Source organism: Anomalospiza imberbis, chromosome 29 (assembly GCF_031753505.1).
Source record: "Anomalospiza imberbis isolate Cuckoo-Finch-1a 21T00152 chromosome 29, ASM3175350v1, whole genome shotgun sequence".
Classification (NCBI taxonomy): Eukaryota; Metazoa; Chordata; class Aves; order Passeriformes; family Viduidae; genus Anomalospiza; species Anomalospiza imberbis.
Genome location: NC_089709.1, coordinates 2,278,319 through 2,304,941, shown reverse-complemented (window position 1 = coordinate 2,304,941; position 26,623 = coordinate 2,278,319). Strand labels below are relative to the sequence as shown.

At 66.4% G+C, this 26,623-nt stretch overlaps 2 protein-coding genes across 2 annotated transcripts; both read right to left on the bottom strand.

The window, feature by feature from the left end:
* Positions 1-2,753: 2,753 nt before the first annotated feature.
* On the bottom strand, positions 2,754-7,417 carry LOC137463549 (dnaJ homolog subfamily A member 1-like). Its single transcript, XM_068174787.1, has 8 exons — positions 7,136-7,417; positions 5,896-6,045; positions 5,629-5,827; positions 4,525-4,629; positions 4,215-4,442; positions 3,906-4,136; positions 3,720-3,820; positions 2,754-3,606 (listed from the first exon to the last, which is right to left on the bottom strand). Exons 1-8 carry the CDS (start codon positions 7,400-7,402, stop codon positions 3,379-3,381), a joined length of 1,509 nt encoding a protein of 502 aa, XP_068030888.1. The 5' UTR covers positions 7,403-7,417; the 3' UTR covers positions 2,754-3,378.
* Positions 7,418-18,472: 11,055 nt separating this feature from the next.
* On the bottom strand, positions 18,473-25,836 carry NES (nestin). Its single transcript, XM_068174820.1, has 4 exons — positions 24,980-25,836; positions 23,986-24,110; positions 23,432-23,505; positions 18,473-22,819 (listed from the first exon to the last, which is right to left on the bottom strand). Exons 1-4 carry the CDS (start codon positions 25,790-25,792, stop codon positions 18,909-18,911), a joined length of 4,923 nt encoding a protein of 1,640 aa, XP_068030921.1. The 5' UTR covers positions 25,793-25,836; the 3' UTR covers positions 18,473-18,908.
* Between the last annotated feature and the right edge of the window lie 787 nt (positions 25,837-26,623).

Here is a 26,623-nt window from a genome sequence, read left to right as displayed (position 1 = left end):
CAGGTGGGGGGCACCGCCCCACCGAGCGGTGATGGGGGGGCCCTGAGTGGGGGATGGAGAAGGGAGCCAGGGCTCAGGGTTGGCTTCGCCCCCACGCCCGGGGTGTGATCCTGCACCCCGGGAGCTCGTCCAGGAGCAGCGAGGGTGGAATTACACCTTCCCTGGGGAGGAGGAGGAGGAGAAGGAGTAGGGGAGGAAGGCTCCGGTATCTCCAGGTGGACACTTGGCAGGCGCCCATCACCCCTGGCGCCATTCCCAAAGCGCTGCCAGGGCCGTGTCCTGGCTCTCCCGAGGGTGGGCGCAGGACCCGGCCCCCTCCCCACTTCACCCAAGCGATCCCGGAGACCCCGGGAGCGCCGCGGCCGGGCGGGAGCAGCCGGTAATGGAATCCAGCCGCCCCCCCGGCTCCGACGGCTTCCCCTCGCTGGAGGAATATCCGCTTTCCCCGCGAGCCCTGGGGACGGCTCCAGTTTGCCTCCGGCTGGGGGGATCACTGGGGGGGCTCCGGGACCCCGAGAGCTGAGGGGGCACGTCTGGATGGGGAGGGGTCTGTGGCTGCCTGCGCTCCCCCCCCCAGCGGCCCGGGGGTCCCGTTCGGCTGCTCCGGGGGGCTGGGGGGCTCCGGGAGGGGCAGCAGCGGGAGTTGCCCCCTCCCCGCAGCACGGCCGCGGCTCGGCTGCTCTCGGAACAAAAGCAAATTCCTCTGTGCGGAGCTGGGGAGGGGGGGCTGGGATGGAGGGGCCGCGAGTAACCCCAAAACTGCTCTGCAGGCTGTGCCCCCCTCCCATGGCTCCGCGTGGGTGGTGTCGAGGTCCCCGGCGCCTCTAATCCGGCACTAATCCTCCCCGGTGACCCCGCTGGCCCCCGGGCGGCCCCGCTGGCCCCCCCGGGCTGGGGAGGGGGCCGGGCTGGCCCCTCGCCTTTCATCTCCGGAGACAAAGCGGGGCCTGGCCCCCTCCCCGTTCTGTGCGCGGGGAATGAATGCCCGACCCTGGGGGGCCCTGGCCCCTCACCCCGGAATTTTTTTCCACGCATTCTCTGGAAGCAGAGCTTGGGCTGGGTGTGGGGGAACTGCATCTCATCCCCCCTGCCCCGGAGCCCTCGGGAGGGAGCGGGGGGGCTCCGATCTGCCTGAGGCCAGGGGGGTGCGCTGGCTCCTGCCCTGCCGGGGATGTCCCTGCAGGGGACAGGGGGACAGGACTCCTCGGGCTGCCTTGGGGAGCCACCCCGCTCCGGTGACGCTGGGGATGGGGTACAGGAGGGAGGCTGAGCTGGAGGAACAACACCCCCACACACAGCCCCTGCGAAAGGACCCAGCATGACCCCAGCCAAAGCGTGCCCCCCAAGGGCTGGGGTCACCCCCCGGTCACCCCCAGACCCTCCGGGCCGGCCGCTGCCCAGCTCGGAGCCCACCCTGGATGGTCCAGGCTGGCTGCTAGGCATCCTCCCCCCGAGAACGTCCTGACTGAGGAGCTGGGCACAGGGAGGTGCCAGCCCCAGGGGGGCTCGGCCCTCACCTGCCCTGCTCTCCGGAGGGGTCTCTGGGTGTGTGACAAGCCTGGGGACCCTGCTCAGTGCCCGGCAGGGCTGGGGCATCACGCAGCCATCGGGCCACGGGCCCAGGTGGGCTCTGGCACGTGGCACAGAGTCCCTGAGCACCCAGCGTGGCAGGAGGGGACCCTGGTCTCGGGGGTGCCCCCATGGAACTGGGGTGACACGCGTGTGCCCGGGGGTGTCCCCACGGCTCAGGGCAGCAGGGACGCTGACGCCTGGGTGGCTCAGCAAGGCGTGGTGAGCCCCGGGGGACAGTGACTGTCACCTCCCGCGCGGGTTCAGCCCTCCTTGAGCCCGGCAGGCCGGGGGCTGTGCAGGAGCTCCCCCCTTCCCCCCCACTCCCCTCGGCTGGCGGCAGGCCAGCATTGTTCTCCTGCCTCCTCCTCCTCCTCCTCCTCCTCCTCCTCTCCTCCAGCTGCAGCTGGCGCCGGAGCTTTCCTGGGCTCCAGTGGAGGGGGAGCCTCTAACCCCAGCCTCACAGAGCCCCCCGGGCTGGTCTCCCCTGGGGGGGATTTCACCCCCATCCCACTGTGGAAGGGAGTCTGGTCCAGCAGCTGCATGTGGAGGGGGCACGGGGGGGGTTATGGGATGCAGCTTGGCCCCCCCCCCCCCCCGTAGGGTATTTTATGGGGGTTCCCCCTTAACAGCTCAGCAGCCCAGCTCTGTGCCACGGCTGGAACCTCCCATGGGGTGAGTGCAGGGCTGAGAAAGGGGGGCTGAAGCTGTCTGGGGGGAGTCTGCCCCCATTGTGGGGTCCCCAGGGACGCTGAGATGATGCAGAGGCTCCAGGAGGGTTAACTGGGGATGGGTTCTGGAAGTGACAAGGACCTGGGTGTACCCACGGGGTCAAGACTGTGTCAAGGACAGAGGGACGAGGAGGGGTTGCAGGGCTGGCAAAGGGGGGAAAGGAAGTGGGACAGACCCTACCCAGGCCTGGGGTCCGTGTGCTCCCCTGCTGGAGCAGGAGGAGCTGGGAGCAGCCAGGGGCAGGGGAAGGCAGGATCCGGCACCTCCCGGTTGTGTAAGGATGGGGAAACTGAGGCACACCCGAGATCAAAGCGGGGCAGTCAATGCCCCCGGGCTCCTGCTGCCCCACGCTCAACCCCACACCCTGCCCCACACTCAACCCCACACATGGAGTTGGGATTCGCGTTTAATGCCAAGTACAAAGTCGACACCCCCCCGCCCCCCCCCCGAAAAAAAAAAAAAAAAAAAAAAACAACAAACCCCTTTTAAAATTCTTCCAAAAATAAATTAAAGGGAAGGGACAGGTCCCCCCCAACCCCTCCTGTCCTGTGCAAAGAGAAAAGAGCCACCCCCTCTGCATCCCAGGCCCGAGCCAGGCTCCAGTAAGGAAAGAAATGGGCAAAGCAAGGAGCTGGGGGCCCGGGCAGCAGGCCCCCGCAGTGTGGGGTTGGGAGAGGGGCATCCCCAAAGGGCTGGGCAGTTCCCCTCCTCCCCACGCTGGCTCCAGCACAAGCTTGGCCCCACCACAACAGGTGGGGAAACTGAGGCAGGGGCATAGAGTACCCTCTCCTCCTCTCCGGCCAGGGCTGGGATGTGCCCACCGGCAGCTGGAGCCCACCCCACGCCCCCCAAGCACCCTGCCCACGGCACCCCGGGGCTGGAGGCGAGGCAGGGCAGGGCAGGCCCCGGGGCTCACCCGGCAGGGCTGGGGGGCTCTGCCAGCTCCCGGGGGGTCGGTGCTGTCGGAAAGGCGACCTATGTACATCCCTGAACGTGGTGGCTCCGCCAGCCCCTCCCCACCGCGCGGCCCCGGCCCTGCCCCTGCCCCGCCTGCGCCCGGGGGGCTCCGGAGCCCCGCTATGAGGTCTGGCACTGGACGTGCTGGCGCATCCCGTCCTCGAAGTCGTCCTCGTGATAGGCTTCTCCGGTGTAGGGCCGCCGGCCCGGCCCGCCGTGCGCCGTGTAATCGCTGAGCTCCACCTCCTCCGTGTCCTCCGTGGCCATCACCTCCTCCTGCGGCGGGAAGAAGGCCTGCAGCTGGCGCAGGCGGTCACTGGGGAGCCAGCCCGGCTCGGGGAACTTCACCTGAGACCAGAGAGTGGATGTGAGGCCGTGTGAGTGACCAGAGAGTGGATGGCAGCAACTCGGGAAGGCCAGAGGTGGGAGATGTCAGCTCCCACAGCCCTGCTCTAGCTCACCTCGAACTGCAGGATGAGCTTTCCTTTCTGGAAGGGGCTCCTGTAGACAGGCATCCCCTCGTTGGGGATACACTTCAGGTCCCCAGGCCGGATCACGTCACCTGAGAGAGAGAGAGAGAGATGAGGGTCACCCCGCTGCGCTGGCAGCTCCTGGTGTGTCACTCACAGCATCACAGTCCCCCTCACCTGGCGGGGAGGACACGAGCAGGGTGCGGTTGTCCAGGGTGCGGATCACCTGCCGGCACCCACACAGGGCGTCTGCCAGGCTGATCTCCCTCCTGACAATGAGGTCGTCGCCACTGCGCCGGAAAACAGGATGTTCCTTCTGATCCAGGACGATGATGATGTCCCCGGGCTCCAGGCCGGGCACCTGGTCCCCTTCCTCGTGGAAGGTGATTTTCTGCCCATCCTTCATGCCTGTGAGGAGCGTGGAGGAAGCTCAGCGCCTGAGGGGCACTTTGGGGTGACCCCGCTCCGCGCTCAGCCCTGGCTCACCTTTATCCAGGTGCACGCTGAGGATCTTCTTCTCCCGCACGACCTTGCGGCCGTTGCAGGTGAGGCAGCAGTCCCGGGGCCGGATCCACTCGCCCTGGCCCTGGCACTGGGAACACACGGTCTGGATCTGCTGGATCATGCTGGGCCCCAGCTGGTGGATGCGAACCTCCATGCCCGAGCCGTGGCACTTGGGGCACCTTCTCTGGGCGCCCTCCCGCACCCCGCAGCCTGTGCCGAGGGGGGCGGGGGGTCAGACAGTGGGGTAGGGGGTGCTGGGGCGGCCCCCCGGGCCCCGCAGCCCCTCACTCACCTCCACACTTGCGGCAGATGATGTTCTTCTGCAGGGACAGCTTCCGTGTGGAGCCGTTGTACAGATCCTCCAGCGACACCGAGAGCTGGTGCACCACGGTCTTCCCTGGGCACAGGGGAGAGCCTGGCTCAGCACCAGCCACGTGCCACCCCCATGCCACGGCCAGACAGGCGCTGGACACACTCGGGCTCACCAGGTGAGCCAGTCCTGCTCCTTCCTCAAGGACGGAGGCAGGGACACGGACAGGGACAGTTCCACTCCAAGCCTGGATCGTGCTGCTGCCCTGGGGCAGTGCCGGGTCCCCAGCGTGGGCAGGGCACGGCTCCCACCCCAGGGCTGTCAGCTGCCCTCCAGCTGGAGTGGCTGGGATGATTCCCTTGACCTCCTAATTGCCCTGCTATTAACTCGTGCCATCTCAGCAAGAAGCGCCCTGGCGAGTCACCCTGTCCCTGTGACCCAGGCCGAAGGCATGCCCACAGTCACCGGGCCGGCCCCGCACGCCCCGCGTCCTGCTGCCACCCCCGGGGCCGCACCGGTGACTCAGCCCCAGCCCCGGGGACGGCGGGGGAAAGCCAGGACAGGGACAGGGAAGGGCCCTTTGAAGAGAGAGAGGTGGAGAAAGTAATGAGGGTGGTGAGGAGCTGCACCGGGCTGTGCCGCAGGGGCAGAGACAGCCTGGGGAGCCCGGCTGGATCCCCAGAGCCTGTGCCATGCTGGGCACCAGCCTCCTCTCAGCCCGAGGTCCAGGCAGGGCTGTGACCCCCTGAGACAGTTCTGTGCTGGCCACCAGCCCACTGACACACGGGGTCCAGCAGGTCTGTGACCCCCCGAGCCAATGTCACACTGCGTTTGGGTGCCAGCCCTCTCCCACATCACGCTTCCTGCGCTCCCCTGTCCTCCGAGCCAGTGCTGTGCTGGGCACCAGCCCCTTCTCACCAAGAGGTGCCAGCAGGTTTGTCACCTCCTGTCACCTCCTTATGGTGCTGGGCACCAGCTCCCTCCCACCAAGAGGTGCCAGCAGGTTTGTCACCCCCTGAGTGAGCACCGTGCTGGGCACTAGGCCTCTCCCACCCCGGGGTCACGCTGAGTCCCTCATCCCCGTACCTCTCCTGTCTGCCCGGCCGCGCATCCTCACTCCCCCTCCAAAGAACAGGTCGAAGATGTCCATGGGGGAGCCGAAGCCGCTGCCTCCCCCGCGGCCACCCAGGCCACCTTCCTTCATGGCCCGCTCGCCACCGCGGTCGTACAGCGCCCGTTTGTGGGCGTCCGACAGCACCTCGTAGGCCTGGGAGATCTGCTTGAACTGGGGAGGGGGAGAGGCGGGTGAGGTGGGACAGGGCCGCCTGGGGGGGGCTGGGGGGCTGCACGTACCCGCTCGCCCTCGCTGGGGTTCTTGTCGGGGTGGTAGCGCAGTGCCAGGCGCCGGTACGCCCGCTTGATCTCGTCCAGGCTGGCGCCCGGCCGCACGCCCAGCAGGTCGTAGTAGCCCGTCTCCTTCACCATCTTCCTGCCCGTGACGCGCTGGGACGGGACAGAGCCGTGAGCCTGGCACCGCGACCCAGCCGGGGAGCTCTGCGTGGCCCGGGACCCCCGACCTGGGCCAGGACAGGCCCCCCACAAAAGCCCCGCTGATCCCTGCTCTCCCCCTGCACAACCCTACCTCAGTTTCCCCCCAGAGGGACAGGCGACGGTGACAACAACGTGACAGCCAGCCCCCACGCAGGGCTCCTGCAAGTGTGCGCACGAGTGGGGGCGGACCCCAAGTCCCGTCCCACCGCGGGACCCCCCAAAAGGCTTTGATCCCTGTTCTCCCTCATGCACAGCCCTGCCTCAGTGTCCCCCCCGCAGCAGCATCCCGCGGCTGTCCGGGGATGTCTGACCCGGGCGACATCCCACTCCGCGGCTGCGGGGACAGCCGCGCACCGCACGGGGTCCGGCAAGGAGGGGCGGGCTCGGGGCTGCCCTGTCCTCCCCCCGGGCCATGTGCCGCAGCCGATAAGCCCCGCGTGGGGTGGGGACAAGTTTATCTTGCGACACGGGGGGACGCGGGGAAGCGCCCGTGAGCCACGCACGAGTAAATAAATAACCGCGTCCCACTGCGGAGCGGTTTGCCGGGACCGGAGCTGGGTCCGTGCCCCGCGGGCCCCCGGGGCGACTCCGTCCCGTCGGGGCCAACGCGGGATCCCCGCGGCTGGAGCTGGCTCTGTCCCCCGGGACCCTCGGGGCTGGGTCGGTCCAACCCAAGACCCCCGCGTGGGGCGGCTCCGCCCCGAGGGTCGCGGACCGGGGGTGTCCAGGGGCACCGGGCGGCCTCGGAGAGTACCGGGGCGGAGATGGCACGGTGACATCCCGTTCACGGCCGCGGAGGCACCCAGACGCCCGGTGCTCACGGAGGAGGGGTCGCCCCGGAGCCCCCCCCCCCCGGAGCCCTGCAGGCCCTCGGGTCACCCCCAGGAGCCACCTCAGGGCTGCGCGAGCCGGGCCCGCCGCTGACACGGCCGGGGCGGGGCGGGCCGGCTCCTGCCGGGGGTCGCGGGGAGGGTGGGGAGGTGCCGAGGGGGTCCGGGGGTCGCGGCGGGGTCCCGGGGCCGCCCCCCCCCCCCCCACTCACCGCCGCCGCCGCCGCCGCTCCGCCGCCGTCTCCGAACTCTCTGGAAGCCGCGGGCACGCCCCCCGCGCTGACCCCGCCCCCTCCGCGCCGCACGCCGCGCCCATTGGCGGAAACGCCCTCCTCCGCCCGCCCATCACCCTGCAGCCCCGGCGCTGATTGGTTGTAGGGGCGGTCCTTGCCCGCTCGGGAGGCGGGGCGCCGCTTCGCGTTGCGATTGGCTGAGGCAGCGGCTGGGCCTGGCCTCAGGGTGGATTCCTTCTCTCTCATTGGCTGGCAGCGGGTGGCCAATCAGAGGGAAGAGTGGGAAGCGCGGGTGCCGCGGGCGTCCGGCAGGGGGCGCGCAGGGCGCGCGCAGGGCGGGGCGGTGGGCGGGGCCAAGGCGGTGGGCGGGGCCACGAGGGGCGTGGCGCCACGCGCGGGCGTGGCAGTGGGCGTGGCAGTGGGCGTGGCAGTGGGCGTGGCCGTGACCAGGGGCGTGGTCGGGGCAGGCGGGGGGGGGTACATGGGGGTGTCTCCCGGGGGGGTTCGGGGGTGCTGGGGTGGGGGCACCGGGCGGCTCGGGGTGGTCCCGGGGGTTTCGGGGGTCGCAGGGCGTGTCCCGGGGGTCCGGGATGCTCACAGGGGGTCCTGAGGAGCATCCTGGGGGTCTCGGCGAGGGCAGCCGGGGGAAGGAATCACGGGCACTCCTCGAGGGGTCCCCTGGCAGTCGCGGGACCCTCCCGGGGGTGGTCACAGGGTGGTCCCCGGAGCTCTGGGGGATCCTCAAAGGCCGATGGGGGGGGTCTGGGGAGCTCACAGCGAGAGTGGGGGGCGCCGGGAGGGTCCCTGCTCTCCCCTGTGCCCTGGGGGTGCCCACAGAGCAGGGCTGTGCTCCCCCTCCCCAAATGGGCGTTTTTTGCAGGAGGGTGCCAAGAGCAGGGAGGGGGGGCTGAGGGCTGAACTGGGGGGGCTGAACTTGGCAACCAGTGTCAGTCCTGAGGGCCAGGGGGCAGAACTGGGGGGCTGAACTGCTGTCAGAACTGGGGGGCTGGGGTCTCTCAAGGGGGCAGAGCTGGGGGGCTGGGAGCTGGCCAGGGGGCAGAACTGGGGAGCTGGGGTCTGAACTGGTGTCAGAACTGGGGGACTGGGGTCTCTCAAGGGCTCAGAACTGGGGGGCTGGGAGCTGGCCAGGGGGCTGAACTGGTGTCAGAACTGGGGGGCTGGGGTCTCTCCAGGGGGCAGAACTGGGGTCTGGGGTCTGAACCTGGGTCAGAATTGGGGGCTGGGGTCTGAACCGGGGTCAGAATTGGGGGCTGGGGTCTCTCCAGGGGGCAGAACTGGGGGGCTGGGGTCTGAACCGGGGTCAGAATTGGGGGCTGCGGTCTCTCCAGAGGTCAGAACTGGGGGGCTGGGGTCTGAACCGGGGTCAGAACTGGGGGGCTAGGGTCTGAACCGGGGTCAGAACTGGGGGCTGGGGTCTCTCCAGGGGGCAGAACTGGGGGGCTGGGGTCTGAACTGGTGGCAGAACTGGGGGGCTGGGGTCTCTCCAGGGGTTTTGGGGTCTGAACCCGGGGCTGGCATCCTCCAGTTCCCTTTGTCCCCACTCAGGGGGGCGGAGGGGGGGTCAGGGCCTCTCCTCCAGGGCTGCTCCGGCATTTCAGGCCCCCCCAGACTCTGGTGTCCACCTGTGCCCCCACAATGGCCTCAGGCCAGGCTGCCGGGGTCGCTGACCAGTGACCCCCTTGGAGGGGGGAGGATGCCAGAGGTTCTGGTGGGGTTTGGGGGTGCTGGGACCCCCTGTCATCACCTCCCCTCCCCTCCCCTGCTCCAGCCCGGCCCTGCTGTCCCCCCCCGGCCGTGTTTGGCCAGGCTGGGCCCCTCAGCAGGCTCGGGGGGTCCTGGAGGGGATAAATCCCCCCCGGCCGAAACCCAAGCCCTGCTGGCAGCTGCTGCCCAGCCAGGGCCAGGGAGCCCCGGGCCAGCTGGCCTGGGAATGCGACAGAATTCCGGCCACAAGCTGCTGCCCCTGGGGGCTGAGGCAACGGGTGGGAGCAGGGTCTGGCATGGGCTCCCCAAACTGGGAACGGGGCCTCTGAACTGGGAATGGGCTCCCCAAAATGGGAATGGGCTCCCCAAACTGGGAACAGGGCCTCTGAACTGGGAATGGGGTCCCCAAACTGGGAGTGGGGCCTCTGAACTGGGAACGGGGTCCCCAAACTGGGAATGGGGCCTCTGAACTGGGAATGGGCTCCCCAAAACAGGAATGGGGTTTCTAAACTGGGAACAGGCTCCCCAAACTGGGAATGGGCTGCCCAAAATGGGAACGGGCTCCCCAAACTGGGAACGGGGCCTCTGAACTGGGAACGGGCTCTCCAAACTGGGAATGGGGCCTCTGAACTGGGAACGGGCTCCCCAAACTGGGAATGGGGCCTCTGAACTGGGAATGGGCTGCCCAAAATGGGAACGGGCTCCCCAAACTGGGAACGGGGCCTCTGAACTGGGAATGGGCTCCCCAAAACGGGAATGGTGTTTCTAAACTGGGAATGGGGTCTCTAAACTGGGAACGGGGTTCTAAACTGAGCACATAGTTGCCAAACTGGGAATAGTGTTCCTAAACTGGGAATGGGATTTCTAAACTGGGAATGAGGATTCTAAACTGGGCAGAGGGTTCCCAAACTGGGAGTGAGGCCTCTAGACTGGGAATGGGGGTTCTAAATTGGGAGTGGGGTCCCTTAACTGGGAATGGGATTTCTAAACTGGGAATGGGGATTCTAAACTGGGAGTGGGGGTTCTAAACTGGGAGTGGGGGTTCTAAACTGGGAGTTGGGTTTCTAAACTGGGAGTAGGGGTTCTAAACTGGGAGTGGGGGTTCTAAACTGGGAATGGGGATTCTAAACTGGGAGTTGGGTTTCTAAACTGGGAATGGGGATTCTAAACTGGGAGTGGGGGTTCTAAACTGGGAGTGGGGGTTCTAAACTGGGAATGGGGATTCTAAACTGGGAGTTGGGTTTCTAAACTGGGAATGGGGATTCTAAACTGGGAGTGGGGGTTCTAAACTGGGAGTGGGGGTTCTAAACTGGGAATGGGGATTCTAAACTGGGAGTTGGGTTTCTAAACTGGGAATGGGAGTTCTAAACTGGGCACATGGTTCCCAAACTGGGAATGGAGTCCCCAAACTGGGAATGGGGTCCTTAAACTGGGAATGGAGCCCCCAGCCCTGCTGTGGAAGTTGTTGGGGATGAGGGACTGGAGCCAAGGGCCCTTCCTGTCCCCTCCTGTCCCCTCCTGTCCCTGCCCGGGCTGGATCCGGTGACCAGCGGTGACTCAGGACTGGCTGCGGTCACATCCTGTCCCCACCACGTGCCCCTGGGCTGGCACGGCGCCCCAGCCCTCCCGTGGGCACTGCCACCGGCTCCCGGGGCTCAGCTTTGGCACAGGGCTCGGGGCCAGCCTCGGGGGGGGACACAGCCCCATTGTCCCAGTGCCACCCGTGCTGGGCTCCAGCTGTGCTGGGTCACCTCCACACTCGCTGTGCTCACCCCTGATGTCCCCCAGCGTGGGGGGGGTGTGCAGATGGGTGTCCCAAAATCGGGGGGGAGGGGGGGCTCTGGGGGGGCTTCTCCTCTCCCCATCCTTGGTTCATCCCCTTCCTGCCTGTGGCTGCGCCTTGGCAGGCTGCATGAGAAGGGAAACTGAGGCACGGTGCTGGTGTGTGGGAGCCGGGGTTTTTCCCTTTCTTGTGTGCTCCTGTGCCACACCCATGTCGCTGTGCCACACCCCGTGTGCTCCTGTGCCACACCCCGTGTCTATGTGCCACACCCCGTGTCCCTGTGCCACACCCCGTGTGCTCCTGTGCCACACCCATGTCCCTGTGCCACACCCCGTGTCCCTGTGCCACACCCCGTGTCTGTGTGCCACACCCATGTCCCTGTGCCACACCCCGTGTCCCTGTGCCACACCCCGTGTGCTCCTGTGCCACACCCCGTGTGCTCCTGTGCCACACCCATGTCCCTGTGCCACATCCCGTGTGCTCCTGTGCCACACCCCGTGTGCTCCTGTGCCACACCCCGTGTCTGTGTGCCACACCCCGTGTGCTCCTGTGCCACACCCCGTGTCTGTGTGCCACACCCCGTGTCCCTGTGCCCCACCCCGTGTGCCTGTGCCACACCCATGTCCCTGTGCCACACCCCGTGTGCTCCTGTGCCACACCCATGTCCCTGTGCCACACCCCGTGTGCTCCTGTGCCACACCCCGTGTCCCTGTGCCACACCCCGTGTGCTCCTGTGCCACACCCCGTGTCCCTGTGCCACATCCCGTGTGCTCCTGTGCCACACCCCGTGTGCTCCTGTGCCACACCCCGTGTCTGTGTGCCACACCCATGTCCCTGTGCCACACCCTGTGTGCTCCTGTGCCACACCCATGTCCCTGTGCCACACCCTGTGTGTTCCTGTGCCACACCCCACCCCGTGTGCTCCTGTGCCACACCCCGTGTCCCTGTGCCACACCCCGTGTCCCTGTGCCACACCCCGTGTGCTCCTGTGCCACACCCATGTCCCTGTGCCACACCCCGTGTGCTCCTGTGCCACACCCCGTGTGCTCCTGTGCCACACCCATGTCCCTGTGCCACACCCCGTGTGCCTGTGCCACACCACGTGTGCTCCTGTGCCACACCCCGTGTGCCTGTGCCACACCCCGTGTGCTCCTGTGCCACACCCCGTGTCTGTGTGCCACACCCTGTGTGCTCCTGTGCCACACCCATGTCCCTGTGCTACACCCATGTCCCTGTGCCACACCCCGTGTGCTCCTCTGCCACACCCCGTGTGCTCCTGTGCCACACCCCGTGTCCCTGTGCCACACCCCGTGTGCTCCTGTGCCACACCCATGTCCCTGTGCCACACCCCGTGTGCTCCTGTGCCACACCCCGTGTCCCTGTGCCACACCCCGTGTGCTCCTGTGCCACACCCTGTGTGCTCCTGTGCCACACCCATGTCCCTGTGCCACACCCCGTGTGCTCCTGTGCCACACCCATGTCCCTGTGCCACACCCCGTGTGCTCCTGTGCCACACCCCGTGTGCTCCTGTGCCACACCCCGTGTCCCCGTGCCACACCCATGTCCCTGTGCCACACCCGTGTCCCCGTGCCACACCCATGTCCCTGTGCCACACCCATGTCCCCCGTGCCACACCCGTGTCCCCGTGCCACACCCCGTGTGCTCCTGTGCCACGCCCATGTCGCTGTGCCACACCCCGTGTCCCTGTGCCACACCCTGTGTGCTCCTGTGCCACACCCCATGTCCCTGTGCCACACCCATGTAGCTGTGCCACACTCCGTGTGCTCCTGTGCCACACCCCGTGTGCTCCTGTGCCACACCCATGTCCCTGTGCCACACCCATGTCCCCCGTGCCACACCCATGTCCCCGTGCCACACCCATGTCCCCGTGCCACACCCATGTCCCTGTGCCACACCCATGTCCCCCGTGCCACACCCGTGTCCCCGTGCCACACCCATGTCCCTGTGCCACACCCCGGGCCGGGATTGCCGTGCCAGGGCAGGGCCGGAGCTCTTGGGGTGCCGCTGTCTGAGGGGGGGAAGTGTCCCCTGGCACCCCCAGTTCGGGGCAGGTGCCAGTGCCGGGATGGGCTGGGACACCGGGACCGGCAGGGATGAGCGGGGATCACCCCGGGAACGGGAAAGCATCACCCGAGGGATTGGGGTGCATCCCCAGGGATTGGGGTGTATCACCCCGGGAATTGGGGTGCATCCCCAGGGATTGGGGTGTATCACCCCGGGAATTGGGGTGCATCCCCAGGGATTGGGGAGCATCGCCCCTGGGATTGGGGTGCACCACTCTGGGGGTGCATTGCCCCAGGAATTAGGGTGCATCACCCCGGGGATTGGGGTGCATCACTCCGAGGGTGCATCGCCTCAGAGATTGGGGTGCATCGCCCCAGAGATTGGGGTGCATCGTCCCAGGAATCGGGGTGCATCACTCCGGGGGTCCATCTCCCCAGGAACTGGGGTGCATCCCCCCAGGAATCGGGGTGCATCACTCCGGGGGTGCATCTCCCCAGGAACTGGGGTGCATCCCCAGGGATCGGGGTGCATCACTCCGGGGTGCATCCCCAGGGATCGGGGTGCATCACTCCGGGGTGCATCCCCAGGGATCGGGGTGCACCACTCCGGGGGTGCATCCCCAGGGATCGGGGTGCATCACTTCGGGGTGCATTCCCAGGGATCGGGGTGCATCACTTCGGGGTGCATCCCCAGGGATCGGGGTGCGCCACTCCGGGGGTGCATCCCCAGGGATCGGGGTCCATCACTCCGGGGGTGCATCCCCAGGGATCGGGGTGCACCACTCCGGGGTGCATCCCCAGGGATCGGGGTGCACCACTCAGGGGGTGCATCCCCAGCGATCGGGGTCCATCACTCCGGGGGTGCATCCCCAGGGATCGGGGTGCATCACTCCGGGGGTGCATCCCCAGGGATCGGGGAGCACCACTCCGGGGGTGCATCCCCAGGGATCGGGGTGCATCACTCCGGGGGTGCATCCCCAGGGATCGGGGTGCATCACTCCGGGGTGCATCCCCAGGGATCGGGGTGCATCACTCCGGGGTGCATCCCCAGGGATCGGGGTGCATCACTCCGGGGGTGCATCGCCCCAGGGATCGGGGTGCGCCACTCCGGGGGTGCATCCCCAGGGATCGGGGTGCATCACTCCGGGGGTGCATCCCCAGGGATCGGGGTGCATCACTCCGGGGTGCATCCCCAGGGATCGGGGTGCATCACTCCGGGGTGCATCCCCAGGGATCGGGGTGCGCCACTCCGGGGGTGCATCACCCCGGGAATTGGGGTGCACCACTCCGGGGGTGCATCCCCAGGGATCGGGGTGCATCACTCCGGGGGTGCATCCCCAGGGATCGGGGTGCATCACTCCGGGGGTGCATCGCCAGGGATCGGGGTGCACCACTCCGGTGGTGCATCGCCCCAGGGATCGGGGTGCGCCACTCCGGGGGTGCATCGCCCCAGGGATCGGGGTGCGCCACTCCGGGGGTGCATCCCCAGGGATCGGGGTGCACCACTCCGGGGGTGCATCCCCATGGATCGGGGTGCACCACTCCGGGGGTGCATCTCCCCAGGAACTGCGGTGCATCCCCAGGGATCGGGGTGCATCACTCCGGGGGTGCATCCCCAGGGATCGGGGTGCACCACTCCGGGGGTGCATCCCCAGGGATCGGGGTCCATCACTCCGGGGGTGCATCCCCAGGGATCGGGGTGCGCCACTCCGGGGGTGCATCTCCCCAGGAACTGCGGTGCATCCCCAGGGATCGGGGTGCATCACTCCGGGGGTGCATCCCCAGGGATCGGGGTGCACCACTCCGGGGGTGCATCCCCAGGGATCGGGGTCCATCACTCCGGGGGTGCATCGCCCCAGGGATCGGGGTGCGCCACTCCGGGGGTGCATCCCCAGGGATCGGGGTGCACCACTCCGGGGGTGCATCCCCAGGGATCGGGCAGCACTGGCCCAGGGGATCCATCAGCTCCGGGCCCCCGCCGCTGCTGACGGACGGCCCCAGGCGCGCATTCCCGGCGGGGCTGACCCCGGGCTCGGCCCCAGGCATCCGCAGCGGCCCGGGCTGGCAGCAGCTGCCGCCGAGCCGGGGCACGGCCGCTGCCGCGGGGTCACGGCCCGGCAGCTGGGCGAGCCCCCCGAGCCGGGCCAGAGCTGATTTTAGCCCGCGGGAGCTATTCCGGGCTCTGACCCGGGTGAAGGGCGGGCGAGGGGGTGACCGAGCCGCCTCCCCGCTCTCGCGTGCCCCTGGAGGTGCCACGGGAAGGGACGGTGCTGGTGGGGAGTGGTGATGCCACCCTGGGGGTCGCAGCCCACAGCCCTGCTCTGCTCTCCCGTGGGGATTTTGGGGTCCCTATGGGTTATCCCCGCCGTGAATCCCCCCGTGGCAACAGCCCCGGCGCTCTGGTGGCCCCGGCGTGGCTCCTGCTCGCCTGCATATGGCATCCCCAAGGGCTCATTTTGGGGAGGGGGAGCGCCCCTCCCGCTGTATTTTTAGTCCTTCCCTTATAAGGTTCCCATGAATTTTGGGAGCTGAGAGCGGAATGAAGTCATCGCTGAGGTCATCCCGCCTCATCCCCCTCCCCGTCCCGGCGCGGGCTCACCCCACAGGGAGGTTTTTGTGTGGGCTCCATTGAAAGTCCCCTCGCCCAGCCTGGGAGGAAACAAAACCTTCCCTGGCTGGCGGGGGGCCAGGCTGCGGGGGGTGGGGTCTGCGGGGGGGACTCCAGGGGCTCTGAAAGCTCCAGCCCAGGCAACAATTGGCAGCTCCCCCCGAGCTGTAGCCCCCAGGACCCCCTTGCTCCCCTTTGCACACTCCTGTGCCCCCCTGGTGCTCCTGCCCGGGCGTGAGCAGGGTTTGAGTGTAGGGCACTTCCATTGCTCTTTCCAGCCCCCCAAAGCAGCGTGGTGCCCAAAATCTGCCTGTGTGCACCCGCCTGGGGGTGGCACAGTGGGTGCTGCCCGTGGGGCCTGGAACACCCTGCTTGGGTCTGATGGAATTTGGGGTCAGGGGATTGAGCTGCAGCCCCCACCAGGGTGCTTACGGGGTGACCCAGGCACCCGTGTCCCCCCCAGGGTCATGCTTGGTCCCCCCAGGGTCATGTTTGGTACCCCCAGGGTCATGTTGATCCTGTTGTGGTCACACAGGGCTGAGGAACGGTCCAGGTCCCACTGGGAACACTCTTAATCCCACTGAGGACACGCTTTGTCCCATCAGGGACATCCTTCATCTCGCTGGGAACAGGCTGGGTGACTTCAGGGACACATTCAGCTCTGTTGGGGACACACTCAGTCCCACCGTGGACGCACTCAATCCTGTTGGGGACACATTTGGTCCCACCAGTGACAGCCTTGTTCCTGTTAGGACATGCTCAATCCCTTTGGGGATGCACTCTGTCCTGCTGGGGACACTCTGTATCCCATCAATGACACCTTGGATATTGTTGGGACGCACTCAATCCCTTTGGGGACATTCTCGGTCCTGTTGGGGACACACTTGGTGCTGGTCCCATCATACACAGCCCTTCCCAGACCCGGAGCCTCACCAGGGCTCTCTCCCCGGGCTGCAGCCCCCGCGGATACCAAAGGCCCTGGCAATCTCCCCCACCCCGCGGCTGACTCCCTGATTTCCGCACATCCTCCCCTCCTCCTCCTCCTCCTCGCGGGGAGGAAGGGGCTCCCCCTCCCCCTGCCATCTGTCCCCCCTCATCACTCTGTCAGCAGCGGCTGGAATGTGGATTCATTTCGGGAGGAATGTCACCCCCTGCATGGCGAAGCCTGGCCCGAGCCGTCTCCGTCTCCTCCTCAACATCCTCCACCCCTCTCCGGGCCTGGGACCCCCAGCTTTGGGGACCCCTCGGGGGGCACTGAGGGCTCCGGGGGCGCTGCTGGAGCAACTGCCGGGCCGATGCTGCCCAGGCAGCCGAGGTGTGATTGAACGCAGGCTCGGCGCCTGATTAAACTCATCAGAAGGGGATTTTTTTTTTTTTCTTACAGGGTTTGGATCCCTTGGAGTTTCACCTTAAAAGGAATCTGTCGCCTTCGGGCAGGGGAGGGGGCCGGGGGCTTTCGCAAGGAGGAAAGCAGCTAAATGTTGGGTTCTTATCGGTCCTGGCTCTGAGCATCCCTGGGCACGGGAATCACCGAGCTAAATCGGGCACGGGGACAAGCGCCGGGGCCAGCCGGGCGGGCAGGGCACGGGGGCAGCGATGCTGAGCACACCCGTGGGGGCGCGGCTGGCGGGGCCCAGCGATGCCAGGGCCACCCGAGTCACCGTGTGCCCTCTCCCGCGGTGACTCAGCCCTTTGCCCGGCATAAAGGAGCCCGTTCTTCGGCTGCAGGCTGATTTATGCGGCTCTCCCCACGCCCGGCTGCACAACGGGGCGATTGAGCCCCCCCACACAGCCCCCCTTCGGCTCAGGGGGTCCCCACGGGGTTCCGGCAGCTCCCGGGGCCGGGATGTGCGGGTTGTTCCGCGGGCATCCTGCCCACATCGGGCAGGAACGGCGGCTGGGGCTGTTGGCTCCTGCCTCGGGGCACTGGGCGGGCTGGGCTGGCATCCCGTCCGGCGGAAACTGGGGAGGCTCCTGGCCAGCAGCGAGCCTTGAGTGGCAACTGTGGAGCCCCGGGGGGGGCGGGTAGCATCGCCTCGGGGTGGGGTGGCATCGGTCTGGGGGTCTGGGGGTGGGGGAGCATCGCACCAGGGATGGGGTCCATAAACCCAGGGGGCTGCATCACCCTGGGAATGGAGGAACCTCCTCCTGGGGGCTGCATCACCATGGGAATGGGGAAGCATCTCCTGGGGGCATCACCTTGAGGGGCTGCATCATCCTGGGAATCGGGGAACATCTCCTGGGGGCATCACCTTGAGGGGCTGCATCACCCTGGGAATCGGGGAACATCTCCTGGGGGCATCACCCTGGGGGCTGCATCACCCTGGGAATCGGGGAACATCTCCTGGGGGCATCACCCTGGGGGCTGCATCACCCTGGGAATGGAGGAACCTCCTTCTGGGGGGCTGCATCACCATGGGAATGGAGGAACCTCCTTCTGGGGGCATCACCCTGTGGGCTGCATCACCCTGGGAATGGAGGAACCTCCTTCTGGGGGCATTGTCCTGGGGGCTGCATCACCCTGGGAATGGAGGAACCTCCTTCTGGGGGGCTGCATCACCCTGGGAATGGAGGAACCTCCTTCTGGGGGGCTGCATCACCCTGAGAATGGAGGAACCTCCTTCTGGGGGCATTGTCCTGGGGGCTGCATCACCATGGGAATGGAGGAACCTCCTTCTGGGGGGCTGCATCATCATGGGAATGGGGGAGCACCCTCCTGGGGGCTGCATCACTATGGGAATGGGGGAGCACCCTCCTGGGGGCTGCATCACCCTGGAATGGGGGAACATCTGGGGGCATCACCCTGGGGGGCTGCATCACCCTGGGAATGGGGAAACCTTCTCTTTCTCCTGGGGGCATTGTCCTGGGGGCTGCACCACCACAGGAGTGGGCCAGCACCACCCCAGGGATGGGAGCCACGTAACTCCAGGGGTGTGCATTGTGTCAGAGATGGGACAGCACCGTTCCGCTGATCCTGCCCCCAGCCCATGCTGCTGGATGGCCACAAGGGCACTTTCCCAGCCAAAAGCAGCCTGGAAGTGCAACCCCCCCCCAAACAGTGCCCTCCCCTGCCCCCCCAGCCCCGCTTCCCCTGCCCCCAGAGTGAGGAGAGCCAGGCCCTGAGTGGGAGGATGAGGCTTTATTAAATTAATGTCGAGGCAGTGGATACATCCAGTGTGGCTCAGCCCCCAGTGTCGGGTTGGGGCTGGGGACCCTGGGGTGATGTAGCCCCAAAACGCTGAGTCCCAGGGTGCAGTCTAGGGGGTCCCTAACCTCCAGCTGGACATCCTGGGACAAATACTGGGGAAGTTGGAGGGGGAAGATTGCAGGGAATGGGAAAACACAGAGTTTAAATTAAATACAACCACGGCAACCCACCCAAGAGGAAGCTCAAAGTGAAGCAGGGGTCCCAGGGCAAGCATGAGAATTCGGGTGGGCTGCGGGGGGGCAACGGAACTTGGTGCTTCTTCACTCTGAGAAGGGGTGCAAAAAATCCACACAAACATGTTAAAAACCACAAGGAGACGGGGAAGCATTAGGAGGGGGGTGGGACAAGTGGAGGTACTGGGTTTTGGCAGGAGGGGGGCTACCAGAAGGTTGCCCTGGCTGCTGTCACTCATCCCCTGAGGACCAGGGCTCCTGCTCAGCCCTCGGCCAACACGCTGGTGGCTGCTCGGGTGTGAGGCACAGGACATCCTCCCCCAAAGCAGGGGGCACGGGGCTGGGCTCGGCTCCACCATGCTTCCCCCTCAGGGTGGCATCCCCCAGCTTGGTGGCGGTGCCATCTCCAGGGGTGGGGGCCTGCGGTGGCATCGCCAGCGAGGGCTCTGTGGTGTCTGTGGGGAGCTCCTGTGCTGGGGCTGTGCTGGAGATGCCATTCAGCACCTCCTCGGTGAATTCAGCCAGGTCTTCCAGACTGGCCTCCCGGTGCAGCCCGTTCTCAGCCCGGGCCAGACCCTCCATCTCCGGGGCCACCTCCGGTGCCTCCTGCACTGTTGGCTCCTCCTCACTGGATGAGGCAAGTGAGGAGTCTTCCCCTGCATCCCGGGAGAGCTCGGTCCTCCCAGGACCCTGCCCACCCTCTGCCACCCTCACCCCCATCAGCTCCTGGTTGAATTCCAGGGCCTGCTCAACTATTTCCAAAATACCCGAGTCCTTCATGATCTCCACTGGCACCTCTGCGTCAGGGATGTCTGGAATCACCTCTGGAAAACCTCCCTGCCCCAGTGCAGAGCCCAGCTGTGGTGGGCTGGCCCCAGGGGGCTGCTCGTTCCCGGGTGAAGGAGGGCTCTCCCTACCGAGTGCTTCCTCCTCCGTGGGTGGCTGCTCTTCCAAAGGCTGCTCTGCTTCATCGGGCACTGCCTGGGCCTGGAGCCCTGCTGGAGGGGTGGCCTTGGCCATGTCATGGAGAGCCGTGCTGGGCTCATCCTCATCTTCCCTCTGCTCCTCCTGCCCTGCCAAGCCCAGGGTGTAGCCTGGGAGGGTTGTTGCTCCACTGGCATCCCTCTCCAGCTCAGTTGTGGTATGGAGCTCCTCATCTGATTCAGCAGCCAGACCTTCCGAGTGCTCTGGTCCCTCCCATGCTGCAGTGCCTGTGGCACCCTGGGCTGGCTCATCAGAACCTCCTGCTGATGGTGCCATCACCCCGAGACAGCTGGCATCTTCTTCTGGGCCTTCCTCCAGCCCAGCAGTGTTATCCTCATCCTTTGGCACCTCAGATCCTTCAGTGGGCATCTCCATATCCTCATCTGCTTCCGCAGCAAGCACCTCCAGGTGCTCTTTGCCCTCTGGCACTGGAGATGCTTCTCCAGGAGCCCCCAGATCATCTTGGCTGCCTTCAGTTGTTTCAACTTTAATTTCTTCAAAGTCCTCGGAGATCTCAGCTTCCTCTGAGCTGGACACCTCTTGGTTTGGAGCAGAGACCATGAAATAACCTTCCTCATCCTCAGCACCCTCTGCCACAGCAGCCTCCTCTGCCCCTGCCTCCTCTTCAGGGCTCTCTGGCATGGTGGGAGTTGGTGGCTTGTCCCTCCCTTGCAGCCACCCTTCACCCTCCTGAGCTGTGTCACTCACAGGCGCCGTCTCCGTGGTCTCCTCTGTCTCTGGGGGGTTTGGGCTGGGTGCCCCCACAGCCAGCATCTCCCCCCCGTAGAGGTGCAAGGGCGTGCTGTCTGGCAGTGTGTCCTCCAGCTCCACCCTCCTGCCGGTGCCCGCCGTGGGCTCGGGGTCTCTGGGGGCCTCCTCCAGTGCCCACTCGCCACTGTCACCTGGCACCTGCCTCAGTGCCTCCAGCTCTGAGCTCTCCAGCTTCCCCAGCTCCGAGCTGAGCTCCTCAGCAGCGTCCTCATCCTGCACCTCCCAGGGCTCCTCTGGAGCCTCGGCCAGCTCCTGCCTGTCCCCTCGCTCGGGGGCACCTGGAGGGGCTGGGTCAGGCTCTGCCACGCTGCCCTGCTGCTCCTGCCATGCCAGCTCTGCTGCTGGCTCAGCCTCTGGCAGTGCCTGCTGCTGGCTCATCTCCTGGCTCTTGGCATCTTCTTCATCATCTTCCTGGGCTTCCTCCAGCTCTGCTGGCAGTGTGCCATCTCTCTCCTCCCTTCGCAGCCTTCCTGCACTGCTCGGGGTGTCATCGGCCCAGGCTGGCTCTTCTGGCCCCAAAACTCCCTCAGTGTCCTCTGCTGTCACCTCCCAGTCCTCTGGACAGGGCTCTTGGCCATCATCCCCCTGTCCCCAGGGCTCCTCCTGCTCCTCCTGTTCTTCCCCCTCTCTTTCCTGCAGGTCCTCAGGGGCTCTGCTCTCCCTCTCCAGGGTGGCACCTCCCACAGCCTCTCCTGGCCCAGGATCTCCTTCCTCAGAGCCTTCTCCTGCCCCTTGGTCTTCTCCTTCCTCAGAGCCTTCTCCTGCCCCTTGGTCTTCTCCTTCCTCAGAGCCTTCTCCTGCCCCTTGGTCTTCTCCTGCCCCTTGGTCTTCTCCTTCCTCAGAGCCTTCTCCTGCCCCTTGGTCTTCTCCTGCCCCTTGGTCTTCTCCTGCCTCGGAGTCCTCTCCTGCTGTGAGGTCCTCTCCTGCCATGGGGTCCTGTCCTACCCCACGATCCTCTCCTCCCAGCACCTCCCTGCTGGCCTCTCCCTTTTCTCCCTCACCATCTTCCACTCTGCCTGTGTCCTCCCCTCCCACAGGATCTTCTTCAGCTCCTGTGGAAGCCTCCTCTGCTGGGATGGCCTCATGGACACTCGAGGGCTTCAGCTCCTGTTCCCTTTCCTTCTCTGCAGCCAGATCCATCTCACACACAGGCATTTTCTGCTGCTCAGACCTTTCCTGCTCTGCATCAACAAAGTCCTCTTCCAGGTGACCTTTTGTGGGCAAAACCAGGTGGCTTTCCACAAGGACAGCACGAGCAGCTTCCACTTCTCTGTGTGGACACTCCTCTTCTTGCACATCTGTTCCTTCTTCCTGGAAATCTCCCTTCTCCTCGCAGGGGCTGCAGGGTCCCCTCTCCTCCTCCTCCTCCTCATCCTCTGAGGGGTGTGAAGGCTCAGTGCTTGGGGTCTCTGCCCTTTCCTGCTCTGGCTTTTCCCAGCTGGTCTCTGTCTGCTCAGCAAGACCCTTGTCCCTTTCCTGGGCCTCCACTTCTGGATCCCTTGGGCTCAGCACAGCAGGTATCTCCTCCTCCTCCTCCTCCTCCCATGCTCCCAGATCTTCCCGGCTCGCCGAGGCACTCAGGGAAGCGGCCGTGCCCGGGGGGGACCCGGCTCTATCCTGCAGGATGCTGCTCTCCACAGCCAGCCCCTGGAGCATGACCTCCCCAGCCCTCACCTCTGCCTCGGGGCTCTCACCATCCTCAGAGCCCTCAGAGGGCTCTTGCTCTTCCCCAGGCTCCTCTGTCACAGCCTCCCCACAAGCCTCTGGGGGGAAAACGGGGCTGGGGGCACAGACATCCCGGGAGCCCCACGTGGAGCTGGGTGAGGGCTCCTCTTCGGGCTGAGCATCATCTCCCATGGCCTTGAGCGCGTCCTCCAGCGCCTCGCTGACCAGCTGGGCCGGGTACTGCAGCCTGTGGGCAGCTCCCAGGGGCTGCAGGCTGGCACTGGCAGCATCCCCCGAGGCTCTGGACGGGGCACACTCCGTCCCTGGGCTCATCGCTGCCCCGTCTCCTCCCGGCCAGGCAGGACCCTCTCCTCCAGAGCTCTCCTGCCCCGGCGGTGAGGGGCTGGGGGGCTCCGGGGAGAGGGGAGGGATGGCTCTGCCTGCCTGGGAGGGGCTGGGCGTGGGGCAGGCAGGGGCTCCCGGCCCCCCAGCCCTGCCGGTAGCCGTGCCACGGAGGACTGAGGTGATTTTCTGGAGCTCCCTGGCACTGGGGCTTTTGGGGGTCAGGGCGTCGCTTTGGGGTTTTGCTAGCTGCCCCCTCCCCTCTGCCCTGGGGAAGGTGGAGGGGCTGGTGCAGTGCTCTCGGGGCAGCAGCCGCCTGGTCTCAGGGCTCGCTGGCACCAGTTTGCTGCTGCTGCTGCTGCTCACCTCCAGTTTGAGATCTGCAAAGAGTGAGGTGGAGCCGTGAGCAGGCGAGAAGCCGCTCCGTGACTCTCCCAGCCCTCCCCTGCCTCCTGGCTGCCCCCTCTCCTATTTTTAAACAGCTGCTTCTTGGAAAGTGGGAAATTCCTCCCTCTTGAGTGCAGCGGATGCTGCTGCTCCCAGGGGATTCAGCATCAGGCCGGGACAATGCTGTGCCCAGCTGCAGCCACAGTCGGGTCCTGCTGCTGGGGAAAGTGTGCAGGTGACAAGCTTTCCTTGTCGTTTTTTTCTTTTGTTTTGTTTTGAGGAAAAAGGAAATGCTCAGCTTGTTACCAACAGCCCTCCGTCCTGCCGGGCAGATCGGCTCCTGCCCTTCCCATGAAAGGCAGGGAATTCAAAAACGAGGTGAAGGAGCAGATAAGCCTTAGGAAGGAGCAGATAAGCCTTATCTGGGCTGTGAGCCCCGTGCCAAGAGCCCCCGGCCGCTGTTCGCACCTTCCTATCGCAGCAGCCGCTGCCAGGAAAATGCAGGGAAATGTGTCTAAATCCACATTTAAACACATCTAACCCCCCTCCCCGAGCCCTCCCAGGGTGGCGCGGTGGTGTTGGGGTGGTGCTGGGGGGTCCCTTACCTCGCACACCGTTGGCCAACCTGAATTCCCCGGCAGGCATCTGCAGGCGGGTGCTCTCCGCTTCCAGCAGCGTCCTGGAGGAGGAGAGGAGCTCGGGGGGTGCTGCAGGGTGGGTGCTGCAGGGTGCTGGGCGCTCCCTGTGCGCACCCCAGCTCACCCCGCTGGGCTGCGGCAGCGTGGGGGCAGGTAAACTGAGGCACGGATGGTTGTGCGGCTCTGTCACGGCTCGGTGAGGACGCGGGCGCACCGAAGGAGCCCCCCTTGCTCCGGTCTCCCCTCCCATCCCCCCGTGGCCGGGATTAGTGTCCGCGCAGGGTGACATCATGCTCTGCCGGGGAGGCCCCTCGGCCGGGCTGGGACAGCCCCTATTCTCATGCTAATTGTCCCCCCGGTCCCCGGCAGGCGGCCTTTGTGTGGGGCCATCTGCAAGGGCTGCGGAAGGGGCACAGGGCTACCCCTACCCGGACCTGCCTTGTGCCAACAGCCCCCTGTGCCCGCCGCGGTGCCAGGCCCGGTCCCGGCACACCCAGCTCCGTTCGCAGCCGGAGCCTCACCTGTAGGTCGCCACTTCCAGGCTGAGGGACATCTTGAGGTGCATCAGCTGCTGCCTGTCCTCCAGCACCCGGGCGATCTGCACCCGCAGGCTCTGCTGCTCCTGCTCCAGGGCCTCCATCGCCAGCTGCGGGGAGCACAGGGGGGTCAGGGCCACCCCCAGCCCTGCCTGAGCCCCGCCGGTCCCTGCGGAGCTGGGCCGGGCAGGTGGCTGGGCTCAGCCCCTCGGGATGCTGAGGGACAGGAGCCTGGGCGCTCATTTTAGCACGGGGGGCAGAGGATGGGGCGAGACGAGCAGGGCTGAAAGGAGATGGGAAGAGGGAGGAAAGGCCGGGGTGATTCACGGCTGCGGGACGCCAGCGTGGGAAAGAAAGAACTTTCAGGGGAGCAGCCGAGGCGGCGACACCCTCTGCCCCAGGACCCCCGCGGCTGCTGCCGGGACCTGGAACAAAGAGAGACCCTTCCCCGGGCAGCGTTCCCACCGCTGCCGGCATTTCCAGCCCACCCCGCCTCCACCTCCCTCTGCTGAATCGCTTTTGCAGCTGGTGGATCGCAGCTGCAGCGGAGTCGGTGGGAGTTTGTCCTGCCCGCATCCCTCCCGTGCGTGGCCCCCGCACCGGGGCGGCGGCGGGGCTGTGGCTCTCCCGGCATCCCGGCCCTGGAGGCCAGCGGCTCACGGAGCAACGGCCCGGGCAGGGTGCTGGGGGACGACCCGGTGTCTGGCTGCTGCTCCCCTGCAGTTTGGTGGCCCCAGGTCTCTGTTGTGCCGAGGACAGAGATGTCCCCAAGCCACTTCGCTCTTCCTCCTGCCCTCCTCAGCTTCCTCTGCAGCTCATCCAGGGCCACCGTCCGTCCCTTCCCTGGGGTTTGTTCCTTCTGTTTGCCTCCTCCCATCCACCTCTCCCATCCCTTTGTTCAGGGACGCACCCTGGGCACCCACAGCCCTCTGCCCTCCCCTCCACGGGCACCCAGCTCCTTCCTGCCGCCTTCACTCGCCTGGAACTTTTCTGCCTCCCCGCGCTGCTCCTGCCACTGCCGGGCCAGGCTCTCCTCCAGCATCTCCTTCCGTGCTTTGAGCCCCGCCAGGTCCTTCTCCAGGTGCTGCAGCTGCAGCTGGCTCTGCTGGTTGTCCTCCACCGCCTTCCACAGGTTCTCCTTGGCCTGGCAGAGGGAACCCTCCAGCTGCGACACCTCGGTCTTGTAGGTCTCCACCGCCCCTTTCCAGATCTCCGAGAGTCTCTTGGAGTAGTCCTCCACCTCCACCGGCTGGAAAGCCACCGGGGCACAGCGGAAGCTCTCCAGGCTGTGGGAGAAACTCGCGATCTCCTGGTCCAGCCCCGCTTTCTCCTCCTCGTGCACCTCCAGCAAGGCTTCCACCTCCTTCTCCAGCTGCACAGCTCTCTCTTTCAGCCAAATCTGTGCTCTCCTCTCCTCCTCCAGCTCCTTCCTGCTCAAGGACAGCTGCTTCTTTGCTTCTTCTCGGGCTGCCTGCTCCTTCTGGCACCTGCTTTTCACCTGTTGGACCTCCTCGTAGAGGTTGTCCCTGGCCAGCTCGGCCGTGCACTTCTCCCTGAAGGCGCGGTCCAGCGCATCCCGCAGGGCTCGCAGCTCCTCCTCGTACTTCACCCGCCACGAGTCCCCGGCCGGGCTGCTCTTGGTGCTCTGGATTTCAGCTCGCAGCACCTCGTTCTCCTCCTCCAGGACCTTCACGCGGGCCAGGTACGCCTCCAGCCGCTTGTTGAGGTCCCACATCTGCAGCGATTCCTCTCCCAGGGCTCTCGCCCCTGCGAAACTTTCCGTGCTCAGCATGGGCGCTGCCGGAGGATGCCGGGGCTCGGGAGCCGCCGGGGGAGGAGGATGCGGGGGAGAGCGCCGAGGCAGAGCGGGAAGGCGGGGAGGGAAGCGAGTGGCTGGGAGCAGAGGGGAGCGCAGCTATTCATACTCTGCGCTGTCGAGTGGGAGGCCCCCGAGACCGGACGAGCAGCCGGCTTTAACCCTTGCACAGCCGAGCCGACTCCAGCCCACGTGGGCTCGACGCTGAGCTCCGATTTCCAGCCCTGCGGAAGAGCAAGGTGCTCCTTCCCACTTCGCGAGGGTGACTTGAGGGCTCGGATCCTCTCCCGGCGTGGCTCGGCTGGGAATGCCCTCCCTAGAGGCTGAGGGCCATGCCAGGGAGCTGGAGGGCTGCCGTGGAGCTTGGGAGATGTCCAAGGGCACTTGGCAGATGCCCATCCTGGCTGCAGCATCCCTCGGTGGTGGCTTGTCAGCCCCGTGCTGCTCCAAAACCGGGGGGCAAGGAGCCCCAGAGGAGCCCACCGAGGGTCTCACAGTCCTGGCGAGGTGATGCCTGCACCGAAGACATCTCTTGGTGACCGGGGCTGTTCTGGGCTCAGCACAAGCCAGGGCAGGTCCCTGGATCCATCCACATGGAAATCCCTCTGCAGAGGGAGAACAGCTCAGCGCGTGGTGCCAGCCAGTGCCTCCTCGGGGCGCTGCATCCAGCTGTGTCCAGCTGCAATCTTCCCTCTTTCCAGATGTCCGTGGCGGGATGTGCGGAGCGGAGCCGGGAGCCCAATGGGAGCAGCTCCTCCGGCAGCCTCCAAAACTTGGCAAGCGTCGCCTCCAAGTTTGGTTTCCGTC